Below are 15120 nucleotides of genomic sequence, written 5' to 3' on the forward strand. Positions count from 1 at the left end.
GCGTACCGTTTTACATTTGGAGTGTAGACGAAGGTGAAGCATGATTTCTGATCTGCAAAAATCATTGATCGTACACGTGAGATTGCCGATCGAGAGGGACAGTGTGAGAGTTGGCGTGTTGGATTAAAATATTGGGAGGGTTTTAAAGCTTCTGCGATTCACTTCCACATATAATGGTTTGCCTTTTGCCGCCACTCCGTCTTCCCTCCACATTGAAATTTTTGCTCTATCCATCAATCGGTGCATGGGATTTTGGTGAAACTTCTCCTTGTATGGACACGTGGTGAAAAATTATAAACTCCGATTTTTATGAATTATTCTATTCTTAATAGGCAACATCATTTACATCATTTAAATAGTAATATCTTTTATATATTAAGATTTTAAATTTAATCTTCAATACTTTATTAAGTGCACACACCAGCTTAAAAATATATTTTTTTTCCTTTTAGGTTCGACAGATATATATATATATATATATTAATGCAATATAAGGGATGAATATTCTGTGGTAATCACGGTAAGCATTTGATTTTATCATGGTATTCATTATAATTTATATTGTAACTATATGTTATACTAAATCACTATAACTAATACTAATATATAGGTATACTAATGTATAATATTAATACTATTATATAGTCTAATATATTATATTACTATAACTAATACTAATATTTATTCTAATACTAATAGTCTAATATAAACTATAGTTATACCAATATAGTTATAGTAAATCACTATAACTTTTTTTTTGTTTACTACTATAAAACTTATACTTCATTTCATAAGTTAACAATTACAAAGAGTGTCAAATATCAACTCCCTTCGCACTTCCTCAAAGAATTCCTCAATTCAGACTACTTCCTCTATAAAATATAAGGCCAATGTAGTCAATTTGTGAGCTACCTTATTACCTTCCCTATGATCATGTATAATATCCCAACCCTCTCTATTAACGAATAATGTTCTAATATCATTAATCAAGTGTCCATACCAGGAACACATGTCTTCACTGCTGTTAACAGCCTGCACCATAGCCAGCGCATCTCCTTAAAAAATGACATTAGTCATATTCAACTCCACACACAATTCCACTGCCCTCGACAAAGCCAAAATCTCGGCCACAACTGGCTTAAAGACACCCATCTTACTCACACATAGAGAAACCTTAACTTCTCTCATGGAATCTCGAATGACGATACCAGCCCCCATTCTGCTATTTTTTAAGTCCACAACAACGTCTCAATTCAGCTTTACACTGGGATCTGTTGGTGCCTTTCATCTAACATGTTCTCTCACCACACCCTGAGAAAGAACTGTTACACTAGACTCATTTTGAGATTGCTGAAACATCTCCAAACATCTCCTTACCCCTTGTATTAGTTGACTTGGATTCGTAAATGTTTGTTCAAAGACAAATCTGTTCCTGTGCATCCATAAATCCCTCATAGTGACAGCCATCCATTCCAGCTCATTTGCATAAACTCTCTTAGATAGAAAATCCCATAGCATCGGGAAATCCTTATCTAGCCCATGCCACTTTTGAATGGAAGCAAAGAACTCTAGCCATACATCAGATGCAGCACAACAACCCCACAACACATGCTCTACAGTCTCTACTATAACTAATACTAATATATAGCTATACTAATATATAGTCATACTAATAGTCTAATATAAACTATAGTTATAGTTATATTAAATTATTATAATTAATACTAATACATAACTATATTAATAGTCTAATATATTATATAGCTATAACTAATACTAATATTTACTCTATTACTAATAATCTAATATATACTATAGTTATACTTATATAAAATTACTGATATAGTTATAGACTTATAGCATAAGAGTTTAGTCTAATTAGACTACTAGTAATAATTTTGATATTATTACTAAACGGCGCCGTTGCACCTCCAGTCTCCCAAACCCTAAGACCCGTCCCTCTCTTCTTCACTCTCTCACTCTGCCCCTCTGCCTCGCAGCCTCCCTGCATCTCTGCCCACTGACGCGGCCACGGCCCACGCCGTTGCACTGTGCACATCTCGCCGTCTCCCCCTCAGCCCGAGTCCCCTCCATCTTTCCGTCGCCCCCTCAGAAACACTGACCCGCTTTCTCGCCGTTGCACCTCCCCTCACGGCCTCACCTCTCGAGCCGTTCCCGTAGCACACACAGCACCTCGGCCCCTCTCTCAACGCTGCGCTGCCCTCTCTGTCTCTCACCGTCTCACGCAGCCCTCCCATCTCTCACGCAGCCGGCAGCCCCTCTCTCACTTCTCCCTGTCTTCGGCGGTAATTTTTCTTGGAACAATCTCGGATGTGTATATCATTTTTTATCTCCGTTGGTTTAATTGTTATGGGAACTTTTTTGTTTCAAAGGTTTATTGGTTAAATGGGAACTTTGGACATCTTTGAGAATTTTCGTCTAGGTGTTGCTCGTTGGACTTAATTCCTATACAATTTTGTGCATCTTTCTTTTAGGTCAAGATTGTTTAGACATATGCTCCCAGTTGTTAAAACTTAAAAGAAAGCAGAACAGAGAAACTATTTTACTTTGGGTTGTCGATTTCGATTTCAAACACAACAAAGAAAGTCTAATACTTCCAAGTTGAACGAGACTCTTGCGTCTGCAATGATGTGGTTGGGTTGCGGACTTCCTAGGGTTTTTTTTCTAAGGACCACGTTAGCCTAAAGCTCTGTTTGTTATGTTTGATTAAGCATTTGAGTTGAATGAAAGCTTTCAAGTGGCTTTGCTCCATTGCCTTCGGTCCCATATCTCTTATATGACTTCCAAATATGAAATCTCCCATTTCTACTAAGTCAAAAATGAAAAATAAAACATCTACTGAATTGTAAAAAAAACCTACCTACTAGTTGGATGCCCTTTTGAAAGATTTATTTGCTCACATACATAGATGGATTCAAGATATTAGAAGTACAAAAAAAAAAAAGCAGTTAAAATCATCTTCTTAAGGATCTTTATTTGTCTAACTTAAATAGTGAAGATCATTATTTTTTATAAACTTACTAAACATATTATATTCTTTTCTAGGAATTTGTATTATAAACTTTTTAAAATTTTTGTGTTTCTTAAATTTACTATTATTATTCCTTTCTTAAATCATTTTTTATAAATTTACTAAACATATCATTTTGTCAGAAGGTTTATGCAAATGTGGGGGCAAAAAGCAGCCTTTTACCTCTTAAGATAGGATACATTCCCAAGCATTGTATTGGGCTCTCATCCATAAACAGTACTGTTCCCCAAGAGCGCCTGCTTTCATATATAGTGATGAATATGATCTGTAATAATATTCTAGCTAGGTATCCTTTTGATGCAGTTTCAGATTCCATGCATTTGTCTTCAGCTAATGGTCTCTCTCACACATATATTTGTTCCAAGTTCTAAATTGTTAGCTACTTTCAATGCCTCTCTCTCTCTCTCACAAATCTCATGCATTCACTAAATTAAAACAGGAAAATCGGACCAAACTGATAAAATCAGATGTACCGGTTTAGGGGGGTAACCGGTGCGTAATCGGTTTTTAAAAATGCAAAACCAGTACATACCGGTTCGGTCCTATATTTTGTAAAAAACCAGACCGGTTACATCCCTACCAATTAGGGCTATATCTCCGTCTCGCTATAAACGCTCCATTTTCTTTGTCGTGATCAACCAACTAGGTTAATGGAGATCCAGAAAGAGAACCGCAACATCCACGACCACCAACGCCGTCAGATGGCGGCGAAATTTGAGCTAAAGCGCAAGCTTTTCAAGGCCTTTATAAGAGATCCTGATCTCCCCGCAGAGGTTCGGGAACAGCAGCAGTACAAGCTGGCCAAGTTGCCCAGAAACAGCTCCTTCACGCGCCTCAGAAACCGGTGCATCTTCACGGGTCGCCCTCGCGGCGTGTACCAGTTCTTCCGGATGTCCCGTATCGTTTTCCGTGAATTGGCCTCCCGTGGTGCTCTCAATGGCATTAAGAAGGCTTCTTGGTAGAGAAGTAAGGAAGGGATTATATTTTGTACTTCCGTTAGATCGATCGAACGAGATTTGTGCTTTTGAAATGAAATATTTGCTTGTTTACGGTGATTTTAGAAATAATTCTTCTGTTTTGAGATTCTTTTGGTTTTGTTTTGAATGTTTGGAAAATGGGTTTCAGGAATGTGAAATGCATATGGGTTGGCATAGAATTTTCTGTACATAGAATAACAAATGGGAATTGTGGTGGAATTCATTTGGTCTTGAAATTTGATGTGGTTTCGCTGATGTTTTTCTGAATGATTTTACAAAATCATAACTTGATGTCTGAAATCAGTCAACTCGAAGCTTGGAACTGGGGTTAAAATGGGTGAGTGAACACAGCTGAGTTATCTGTCTCGGTTGAGTTAGATCTGTTTACCTGGTCTGGGCCTCATTTCAGCGATTTTTTCCCATTACATTAAAGCGGTGATTTTGATATGATGCAGGAGACAGGGAAGTGGGAAGGCTTTCCTATGTATTGCTATGTAGAGAACTGATTGAAGCATGTAACTTTGGACTTGGATCTTCCCCTTTGCAAAAAGGGCATAATGAAAAACATCACTGAACTAAATTCCATTTGCTTGTCCTGTTACAAAATCACAGTGAATAGGAAAATGTAGAGTTTTTACCTAGTTTTATTTGAAACAAGTGTGTGAATTGGAACTCAAATTGTTTGAAACCTATACAATTGAATTCTTTGTAGAATTGATTCTTTGGTACATGGGTCCAATTACTTAGCAAATTAATGCAGAAATCTATGCAGAGCTATATTCTTAACCCTATTCATATCGTAGTGATGTGTCCTTTATACCTTTATCCTTATTCTCTGTACTGAAGTGGTTCGTGCTAACTTGATGACATTGTATCTTCTTCATGAAAAACCTGGTTTTGATGAAGCTTGTGTAACATGGACTGATGCTGCCTTTTGATAGCATTGTCTAACTTGACCAAGTATGTCTTCGAAGTAGCTCTGACACCGAATCTGACTCCATATTGGTCAGTTGGTTGTTTAGTTTAAGATTCCCCGAGTATCCTTATTTTTTGTACCAATTCTCAAATTTATGGGGAAGTAATACTAAAAGGGTAAATATGTTTGATGTCTGATTCACTTGTGTGTGTTTTGCTTGAAGTGTTAAATGTCACATTGAGGATTGGTCCTGAATGACATTGATGGAGTTTCTCTTTATGCTTTACACCATTCTTTAATTTGCCAAGTTTCCAGGCAGCCTGAAAGAAGGAAAGTGAGATTTGAACAAATCGTTGTGTTTGTGTTATTTGAACTTAGATTGATCAAAATGGAAAGCAGATTGCAACAACTCCATTTTGGATGTAAGATCTTATCTTTTCGGAATCAGGAAGACAGAATAAATAAATTAGAAGGCAGAAGACTAACCACGCACATTAGCAAGAATGATTTCCTGCAAGGTCCCCCCACAGGAGTAACAGAAGCATTACTCCATGGAATCCTGTAGCTGATCCGATTGTAGAATTATTTGAAGCAGTCCTTCCTCATATTCAGAGCTGATGTTCGTGGCAGCCAACTGCATTCCAAAGCTCTGTTCTGACGGGTAGAAACCAAAGGAAACTAGATTGGAAAATAGCTGTTAGACAGAAAGGAAAACACAACAAATTTAATGATGTTTTGGAAGGATTGTGCAATGGGTTCTCTGTTGTATAAAGCATGCTCGTTTTGGCTAACTTGCAACCTGAAAAGGATTAGGCCGTATCTAACCTTATGATTATTTAACCTTATGATTTCAGATTATTAATAATAAGTGTGAATGTGTAACAGTTGATGATATGTATCTATATGTAAATCTTCTAGGCCGTATCTATATTTAATGGCCTAAAGACTGGCTTAGGATGAGCTGTAGACTCAAACATCTAAGTTCAATTTGATGCTAATAATTGAGTAATGCTATATACAGTTACAGAGTGTACAAATTTCATGTATTTTTTTTGAAAAAAGTAGGGTCTAATATTAAAAAATAATTTTTTCATATAGATATCAAATTTATCTATTTTTTTAAAGAGAGTTTACGAGATTTGCACATCATAAAATTGTAAATATTATTTTTCTTAAAACTTTATCTCGAGGTATCGTATATATACACAGTTTGGGTATATCGGATTCTGTATTTGAGCGAGATTTCTTAAAGAATTTAAATATTTACAAATTATAATATAAACATATCACTGAAACCCATTCTAATTGTAAAATGGTCAAAACGTTAATACAAGTTTTTCTTTAAAATATTAGTATAAATTTAAAAGCAAAGCATACGGCAGGAGTTACAGATAAAAATGTAAGATAGGAATAATCTTTAAAAAAAATGTGTTAGAGAGAATCAGAGATGAATAATAAATAGTTTTATTATTTATATATATATTTAAGGAGGGATTTTAAATCATCTCATATTATCTCATGTAATTATTATAATTTTTTTAAAATTTTAAATAATTTAATTTTTTTAAAATTTTAAAATATTAAAAAAATATTTTATTTAAATTTTAACTTTTATTTCATCACTCTCATCTGTATAACCAAGCCAGCCTATACTGTTATCTCGCAAGAATTTTTTTAAAGAAAAATTCTATGCATCAGTAACTATTCATTACTCTACATCTTATAAAAAGTGGGTAGCAATAGGGTTACTATTATTCTAGTGTCTATTTACTACTTATAATGTATTTACTTATTTATTATTATTTATTTAGTAATTTTTTAACATATTTAATCATTAAGAAAATATATAATTTTATTAATAAGTACTTCTTTAATCATTAAGTAAAATAAAAAAATTTTAAAAAAATTAAATATAAAAAGAATTATAAATTGGTAGTAGAAAGATAATAATTTTATTATTATTTATAAAAAAATATTTTTAAATCTTATTTAAAAAAAAATTATAAATATTAAGTATGAAAATAAATAATGACAGATGCACTAGATTCTTCTCTCTTGAAATGATGGGGACCCGGATCCATCGGATTACGTCCACTGAATTTGGGCGTACGGTACGTTACTTCATTTATGTGCTGATTCCATCTAAAGTTTGGCTCCATCGCATAGAGCTCCTTGGGGAAAACAGGCTCCACCACCACTCGCCAATTCGAATGCTTGTCGAGCCGACATTCCCAAACGGACCCCCACCCAATTTTCCCCGTCCTTATCGGCCCTCCAATCAATGTGCTTAAAGCTCAGGCAGTGGCGTAGGACTGAGCACCAAATTCCTTAAGACGGAATCCGGATTCTCTTATAAAAGATGTACGGTGATCACACTGACACGAGATCGACGTCTCCAGTGGCGTCGTCGGTGAAGGATTTCGACGTGTTGGGTCACTACAAGGAGACGGGCTCGTTCAGGAGCTGGGCGCAGAAGACTGCGGAGAGCTACCAGCTCCAGCTTGCTCTGGCACTTCGCCTCTCCGCCCAGGCTGCCCGTGCCGATGATCCCAATTTCTTGGATTTCAAATCCAGCGACTGGGGAACTCCGTCGCCTTCTGCTTCTGCTGAGGCTATGTCTCATCGATTCTGGGTATTTCATTTCTTGCTTGCTTATGGGTTCACTTATTTTTTGTAAGTGAATTACGTACGTAAGAGTTAGGGAGGTATTTTGTAGAGGTAAATTGTAATTTCGGCTTGGTTTGATGTTTGGATGAAAATCCGATCGCACAAACTTAATCAAGACGACATTTACTTGCTTGAATGTCATGGCTCTGATTTCTATTCTGATGTGTACCAGGTGAATGGCTGCTTGTCATACTTTGACAGAATTCCGGATGGTTTTTACCTTATCCATGGGATGGATCCATATGCGTGGACTCTAAGTACTGATGAGCAGGACAGTGGTCGGGTCCCATCGTTTGAATCGTTGAAGGTCGTTGACCCCCGTGACGATATGTCAATCAAAGTGGTTTTGATCGATAAATCTAGAGATCCTGGTTTGAAGGAATTGCAGAATAGGCTAATCATTCTTTCTGGTGGCTGGATTCCCATAGAAGAGATGGCTGATCAGCTTGCAATAATTGTTTGTAATCAATTGGGGTGGGCTACATACTACTCTTTGATTTTAAATGTTTAATTGGAATATTGTTTTCTTTTAAAAAAATTCTGTTATCGTTACAAGGGGTGCGGCTTCTACAGAAGAAAATTTGGGTGCACGCTGGGGGGAGAGTTTTGAAGTTCTGAAAGACTGCCGAGGCTCTGTCATACAACCAATTGGAAGCTTATCAGTAGGCCTTTGTGTCCATCGTGCGTTAATGTTTAAAGTAATCCTCGCAAGTCGCAACCTTAATGCAGTTTGATGTACTCTTCAACAATTTGATTTTGTTTCATTATAGCAATGTGTGTGTGTGTGTGTGTATTTTATAAAAAGATTGACATGTACCCTCGAGTTTTTTTATCTCGTATCCTTCTGTTACGAAAAACGATGTTGACATAAATGCTTTTCTTGACTATTATTTTGATGATCATCGAAAATATTTCTCATTTTGGCATTCTGCAGATATCTGCAAAAAGGTCTTGGAGGATTACGCTGCACACTAATTGTAATTTTGGCAGGTGCTAGCGGACATAGTTAACCTACCATGCCGAATTGCAAAGGGCTGCAAATACTGTAGAAGGGATGTATCTGCCTCCTGCCTTGTGCAATTTAGCCCTGGAAGGTATGTTGTGTTAGTCTTATATTTCAATAAATGATAGTAGCATGAACTATTTAAACCAATAAGCGAGGCGACATGAGCCAACTACCAAAGTTTATATGTAGTAGTAAGAAGGAATGGAAAGGAACATCAACTTGTAAAAAGATTTAAGAATTGTAATCTCTGCAGGAAACTGGGTATAATCGATTGGAAATAAACTGAAATGCAAAATCCAATAATGAGGAATAATCTATTTAAAATTTTATATCATGTAAATGCATTAGTAAAGGACTAACAATTAAGATGGAGGAGTTTGGAGCTTGGAGTAACGAGTACGAAAATACTGGTATTCACAAGACTAAAAGACTTAGTAACTGGACAAACAGTGGATATTTTGTGAAGAATTATTCTAGGAAAAGATGAGAATAAAGAAGGCTTCGGGACTTGATGATTTTTCATTTGAGCTTGTATGTTTAGTGTGTAGCCAGATGAGCGGAGAAAAGCATTCAAGTACCTTTAAATAAGAAATAAATTGAATTTACATTTATTTTTCCAGGGAATATTTGGTTGATTTGATTGGGATGCCAGGAGCATTAAGCCAGCCAGATTCCTCACTCAATGGTACATCCTCCATCTTGGTCTCTTCACCATTATGTCATCCAAGATTTAAACAAGCCAGGGCAGAGAACTCCAGTATGCTAGCCAAACTGTATTTCTCCGATTGCCAGCCACTTCATCTTCAATTTGACGATGCTTCTTCAGGTAATTCTATATGCATGTACCATTGCATCATGCTTTTCTGATTCAGTTATCATTGACCATTTTCGCTTTAATTCACTTCAATTAATACAGATAACTTTTGCTTGAATTCAGAGTACATATACACATATCAACCAGTTGCTAAGTATTATTATTAGTTGTCTGCCTTTGAACACAGTTCCTCTGGAAATCTGGTTGTCCCCCACATCGAAGTTTGTAGTTGTCAACTAGTCAACCCATCAGTGCAAGGGGTGATGTGCAATTTGTTGTAAAGTCAAAGTAGTAAGATTAAGTATGGTGCTTTGTCAATAAGATTTGATGGGTTGAACAATTACTATTATCTTATTTAATCCTTTTCTAAAATATTAAGGTTATACAAATAGATCAAACAAAAAAAATATACAGTCCTTTGTCTGAAATGGTGTTGGACATGTATGTTCAACCCAACAAAATGCTATATATACAAGAAATGCTTGCACCTAACAATGAATGATGAAATAAATGACACCGTGGTGATCTTTTTACTAATCTTAAAATGTCATTGTCTCCATTATGACAGGTACTGCTTTCAATGAAGATGACAAAACTGGCTCAAAGGTCTCTGGTCATATGAGTGACTTTGATAGAAAAAATATTGTACACACTACAAGTGAATACCATGATAGTAAATCAGTTAGTTCAAGTATACTTAATCTTGATGAAGAGGACTTGGTTATCCCATGGAGTGAACTTGTTCTAAAGGAGAAAATTGGAAAAGGTACCTGCTATTTCTGAAATTGGTTGATGTTGTTAATTATAAAGCCTTCCCATTTCTGTTCATGCATGTCATGTGTATCATGTAAATATTTTGGGACTGCTCAGGATGATCATTGATTTTCAGGTTCTTTTGGAACTGTTTATTATGCTAGCTGGCGCAGTTCAGTAAGCATTTTTTTCCCTTTATGATTTATCTACTTATTTTTTAATCTTTTGGTGGATGTTATCTTGTAATAAGCAGTTTTTTTTATGACTTTTGGTTATGAAAGTTCTTTTGGATTTGTGGCTAGTGGAGTATGTAGTTTCTGTGTTCTTTTTTCTTCCTTGAAGATTGAATAGTTTTGAGTGTGTTTTTATAATCACGTGACCTATTTGTCTATCATTTGTAGGATCAGATCATAATCCATGGTTGCAAAGTTAAACCTATTAGTAGTTTAAGGAGCAAATTGGAACTTTGTAGTTTAGGGTGCCAAGTGAAAAGACGTTGGCAGTTTGGGGGGTCTAAAGTATAATTATTTTTTATTGTAATTCTACCATCATAAGGAAAATAATCTGAATTTAGGTTGGTATGTACAGTATAGCAAGTGAAGATGAACCCTTATCTCTACAGGTAAAATAAACTTTTTATTAAGAAAGAAGGGTGTAACCCAGAACACAGTGAGTATACAAGATATCCACCTAACAATCAAAATGAAATATCTCCAAATATCCCTCAAAATAGAAAAAAAAGTTGTACTTTTGAGTTTTGAGGAAACCATTGGAAAAATAAAAATGGTCAAGTTTTAAGTAACTACTTTAGTGTTGACTCCTTTAAGCAAAAAGTACACCCACATTTACAGACCGACTTCATTGTTTTTTATCTCACATTTTTTTGATAAATTGGTCCTTAAGGTTTTATGTCTCGGGTTTCATCACCATCGAACATTTTAACTAATTTGTTTCATGTCTGGTATCGAGATTTTCTTGTCATTTTAAGTGTGGGTGGACTATTGGGCACTATGGTCCCCAAGTATATAGTCAGTTGTCAATCTTTCTAGCAGTCATGGTACCAAACCTCCTTGATTTATAGTCCCGTATTTCTGGTTCTGCTGCCTCCTTCACTGTATTAGGAGAAACAGTGTTAATAATTATCACTTGAGCTTCATATTTGGAGCGGTGGTGAAAATTATTGGCTAGTGTTTCCAATATGCTACTTAACCCCCCTCCTGCGGTGTGCTTTTGTGGAGTTAGTTGTTTATAGGCAGTTTCTATAGTTTGATTAACTTTTTGTCACGATTTAAGTGCCACCAAGATATCCATTTTGCGAGTACTAAGGTTGGGAATCGCAGGATGTTGCCGTCAAAATTCTTATTGAACAAGATTTCCATGCAGAGCGCTTCAAGGAATTTTTAAGAGAGGTAAAATGCGTAACTCTCTTACTTTTTTGGTATTAATATGATTGGGTATTTATTGTTTCTGGTTTTTAACATCTTTCATTTTGATTTCACTGCATTACTTTTGCTTGCTAGGTTGCAACCATGAAACGTTTACGACATCCAAATATTGTTCTCTTCATGGGTGCTGTTACTCAGCCCCCAAACTTGTCCATAGTTACTGAATACTTATCAAGGTATCAAGATTCCCTGAAATGATCTGCTTCTACATTCTTTAATTTTTTTTTACATATCAATAGCGATTCATTCTACGAAATAAGTTTCATATGTCACTGAACATAATATTTGCTTTGCTTTTCAGAGGTAGCTTGTATACACTTTTGAAAATGCCTGATGCTGGAGTGATATTGGATGAGAAGCGTCGAATAAATATGGCTTATGATGTGGTATGCCTTTGTGGAGTCAAGATAGTATTCTATTTTAGTTTGCAGGGTCAGCTTAAGTGGTAAGGGTCTTGGTCTTGGGAGAATGCTCCCCCATCTCTAAGGTGCTAATGATTTACCCAATCTGTTTGATATGGGCACATTACACGGGTTTGGAGTTTAATCAGTTAAAAGACATGGTTTGCATGGTTTTTGGAGTTTCTTTTTATCAGAAAAGAATAGTTTGCAAGGGTCAACTGAAGGAAATAATTGTTGGTGAAGATTTCATATCATTTCACATCAGACATTAGTTTATAAATTTCTTTGGACTTAGCTATTTATTGATGTGTACAGGCAAAGGGGATGAACTATCTTCATCAACTTAGACCTCCTATTGTCCATCGAGATCTGAAGTCTCCAAATCTTTTGGTGGATGCGGCATATACAGTAAAGGTTGCTGTCAAATACTATTTGTGCTGGTCCCTGGATGTTGAAAATTCGTTTTTCCCCATAAGTGTGCATTCTTAGTTGCTTGTTTCTTTTGACTAATGTGCTACAATGGTCTTTAAAATGGCTCCATGAAGCTCATGAATATTCATGCTGGGTACAATAATGATCAACACATATTTTTGCATCAACACACACACACACACACACACACACACACATATTGTTGGAGAGATGGGCTGAAATAATTTGTATTTGTGTTTTTGGACATACTTGATCATCTAGGTTGGTGACTTTGGCCTTTCCCGCTTGAAGGCAAACACTTTTCTTTCATCCAAAACAGCTGCAGGGACTGTAAGTTCTCTACAAACTTTAAAATTTGCTATCTATCTCATTCCAGTAATCTTCTATTTTGAAGAAAGCATTGAATACTTGCCGATACTAAACTAACTTATGTTACTTCTTCGTATTAGCCTGAGTGGATGGCACCAGAAGTTCTCCGTAATGAGCCATCTGATGAGAAGTCTGATATTTACAGCTTTGGTGTAATCTTGTGGGAACTTGTGACCCTGCAACAGCCTTGGAGAAATTTAAATGCACCACAGGTTGTTTGTCAATTAACTAGCTGCAAATCAATGATTTGTAAAGCTATAGAAAAAAACTGGGTCTTTACATGTGTGCACTTGATCATTGGCACAAGGAAGGTCTTTGAAGAAGAATATACCAAATTAGCTGTAAAAGAACATCATCAACGGGTGGAAAATATTTTATAAGTGGTGAAGGGTATTGATTATTGAATATATCTCTAACTAAAGAGTATTTGACTGGCACTGTCTAAAACTGGTCTGTTCCTAGAACTAGCAGAGAGATGGCTGCCACTGAAGTGCTAGATATGATGAGTAATATTTTCTCAAGACTGTTTGAATTCAAATACAAGGACCACAGTGACCATTCTGTGATATATTAATATGACAAGCTGCTTCCCAAGACACATTCACAACATGATAAAATACTTCTACCAGAATGGCTTAAATTGTCATCAGGTTTAATGGCTTTAGTTATGTATGCTGTTAATTCTTAGTCCACTGGAGGTCTCTATGGATCAATTCTCAGTTAAATTTACTTTCTCAAAATGATTCAACAAAAGAAAGTAGTTTTTTTCTTTTTTCTCAACTTAATCTTAAATTCTAAGCTCTAGATTTGTAAATCATCTTCAGAATCTATTGATTTCATATGTAGCATAGGGGGACTTTCCAATATATGTGACTCATTTTGTTGTTAAGGTGTAGCTTAACAAATATGATTTATCCTCTTTTCAGGTTGTTGGTGCTGTCGGTTTTAAGGGTGAAAGGCTCGAGATTCCAAACACTGTAAATCGTGAAGTGGCTGCCTTGATTGAGGCCTGCTGGGTTAGGTAAGTCGACAATAACAAATTACACTCCTTAGAATCCAAACTCTAGGGCCTAGAGTGGGTCAATATACTCTAGGTCTTAGAGCTCAGGAAGAAAGTTGAAGATAACAATTGTTAGGTGAAATCATTCACTATTTCTCTCTCTCAGAAATGGAGTGGGGTTCATGTCTGTGAAACCCTGGTCCGCATAGGGTAATAAACTCACATGATTTTGCATTGCTCTCTCTCTCTCTCTCTCTCTCTCTCTCTCTACCCCCTAATGCTGTGCTGGATGATACTGCAGTGAACCCCGGAAACGCCCTTCATTCTCGCAAATTATGAAATCTTTGCAGCAAGTTCTCATAAATTTCAAAACTCAGCGAGCTCGTGCACACATTCCATGATTTATCAAGAGGGCTGGAACACTAGTAAGATATGTATATACGTTCATGCATGTGCATCGTTGCCCTTTTGATGCTCTCTCTCATAGTAGCCAGAATTCTTATTGTGCTAATCATTCAGGGCCTCTGCCCCAGAAAGCGTTCATGGAAAAATAGGTTTGTTACTGATCTCAGTTTCTATTTTCTAAGAGGACAATGTCTACTTTAAAAAAGGAAGCATAGCCTGGAATTCCTGCTCTCTCACCTGGGGGCATTCTGACTTAACCCCAAATGAAAAAATATATATATATATATATATATCGATGAGTTTGTCAGAGAGAAATCAAAGAACGACCCAGTATCCACTGCCATGGTTTGCAAGTTTTGGGTCTTGTACTTTTCAAAAGCTAATTTGATGTTTGAACCCAAAAGCCTCAAATGGCAATGATCAGAACTCTATTGTTTGTGTCCCTGATGTTTGATGGGAAGACCTTTGATGCAGAAACTCGATCACTGCACCAGTTGAGTGAAAAATATTTGTTGCTGACCTGGCATCTTTGTCTCCCAATATTTTTCTTTTTAATTTTTTTTTTTTTTTTTATAGGCATCTCCCAAGATATTGATTATCCCTACTACTAAAACATGAAACGTGTTCTTTGCTTCTGTGATACTTCTGTACTTACTGGTGTATGTAAAACCTACTGCTTAAGAGCTTCAACAAGATACTGGAAATTGTTTCAGTGAACGCTGTTGTCTCTATCATGCCTGCGGAACCGATGTTATAGCAGACATGTTTGGTTTGCAGATCGAGCATTAAGAAATGAGAATGTCTGCTCTCCTATTCCTTTGCAAATAGCATTTCTATCTTTTTGTTTGGTCACAAAAACGAAATTATCGGCACAGTTGATGTG

At 36.1% G+C, this 15120-nt stretch overlaps 2 protein-coding genes across 5 annotated transcripts; both read left to right on the top strand.

Moving 5' to 3' along the window:
* The first annotated feature begins 1958 nt into the window (after positions 1–1958).
* On the top strand, positions 1959–5919 carry LOC109015439 (ribosomal protein S14, mitochondrial-like). 3 transcript variants are annotated; one of them, XM_018997917.2, is made up of 3 exons: positions 1959–2306; positions 3699–4018; positions 5324–5919. In XM_018997917.2, exon 2 carries the CDS (start codon positions 3703–3705, stop codon positions 4012–4014), a length of 312 nt encoding a protein of 103 aa, XP_018853462.1. In that variant the 5' UTR covers positions 1959–2306; positions 3699–3702; the 3' UTR covers positions 4015–4018; positions 5324–5919. The 3 variants fall into 3 exon arrangements, with proteins under 3 accessions (XP_018853462.1, XP_018853470.1, XP_018853455.1); XM_018997925.2 differs by lacking the exon at positions 5324–5919 and adding an exon at positions 4485–5316; XM_018997910.2 differs by lacking the exon at positions 5324–5919 and having other exon boundaries at positions 3699–4208.
* Positions 5920–7087: 1168 nt separating this feature from the next.
* Positions 7088–14730, top strand: LOC109015421 (serine/threonine-protein kinase CTR1-like). 2 transcript variants are annotated; one of them, XM_018997901.2, is made up of 16 exons: positions 7088–7577; positions 7785–8086; positions 8169–8310; positions 8603–8706; positions 9239–9444; positions 10001–10198; positions 10322–10362; positions 11526–11594; positions 11706–11806; positions 11932–12016; positions 12347–12445; positions 12725–12793; positions 12913–13044; positions 13759–13853; positions 14134–14257; positions 14352–14730. In XM_018997901.2, exons 1-15 carry the CDS (start codon positions 7305–7307, stop codon positions 14231–14233), a joined length of 2016 nt encoding a protein of 671 aa, XP_018853446.1. In that variant the 5' UTR covers positions 7088–7304; the 3' UTR covers positions 14234–14257; positions 14352–14730. The 2 variants fall into 2 exon arrangements, with proteins under 2 accessions (XP_018853446.1, XP_018853436.1); XM_018997891.2 differs by having other exon boundaries at positions 14134–14730.
* Positions 14731–15120: the final 390 nt, after the last annotated feature.

The sequence above is a fragment of the Juglans regia genome, chromosome 14, assembly GCF_001411555.2.
Source record: "Juglans regia cultivar Chandler chromosome 14, Walnut 2.0, whole genome shotgun sequence".
Classification (NCBI taxonomy): domain Eukaryota; kingdom Viridiplantae; phylum Streptophyta; class Magnoliopsida; order Fagales; family Juglandaceae; genus Juglans; species Juglans regia.

What these genes read in the sequence shown, in the direction of transcription:
- LOC109015439 (XM_018997917.2), top strand. Translation starts at nt 3,703, where the DNA reads ATGGAGATCCAGAAAGAGAACCGCAACATCCACGACCACCAACGCCGT.
- LOC109015421 (XM_018997891.2), top strand. Translation starts at nt 7,305, where the DNA reads ATGTACGGTGATCACACTGACACGAGATCGACGTCTCCAGTGGCGTCG. An exon ending in ATGCTAGCTGGCGCAGTTCA is followed by an intron (nt 10,363 to 11,525) that starts GTAAGCATTTTT and finishes TGGGAATCGCAG; the next exon opens with GATGTTGCCGTCAAAATTCT. An exon ending in GTTACTGAATACTTATCAAG is followed by an intron (nt 11,807 to 11,931) that starts GTATCAAGATTC and finishes TTTGCTTTTCAG; the next exon opens with AGGTAGCTTGTATACACTTT.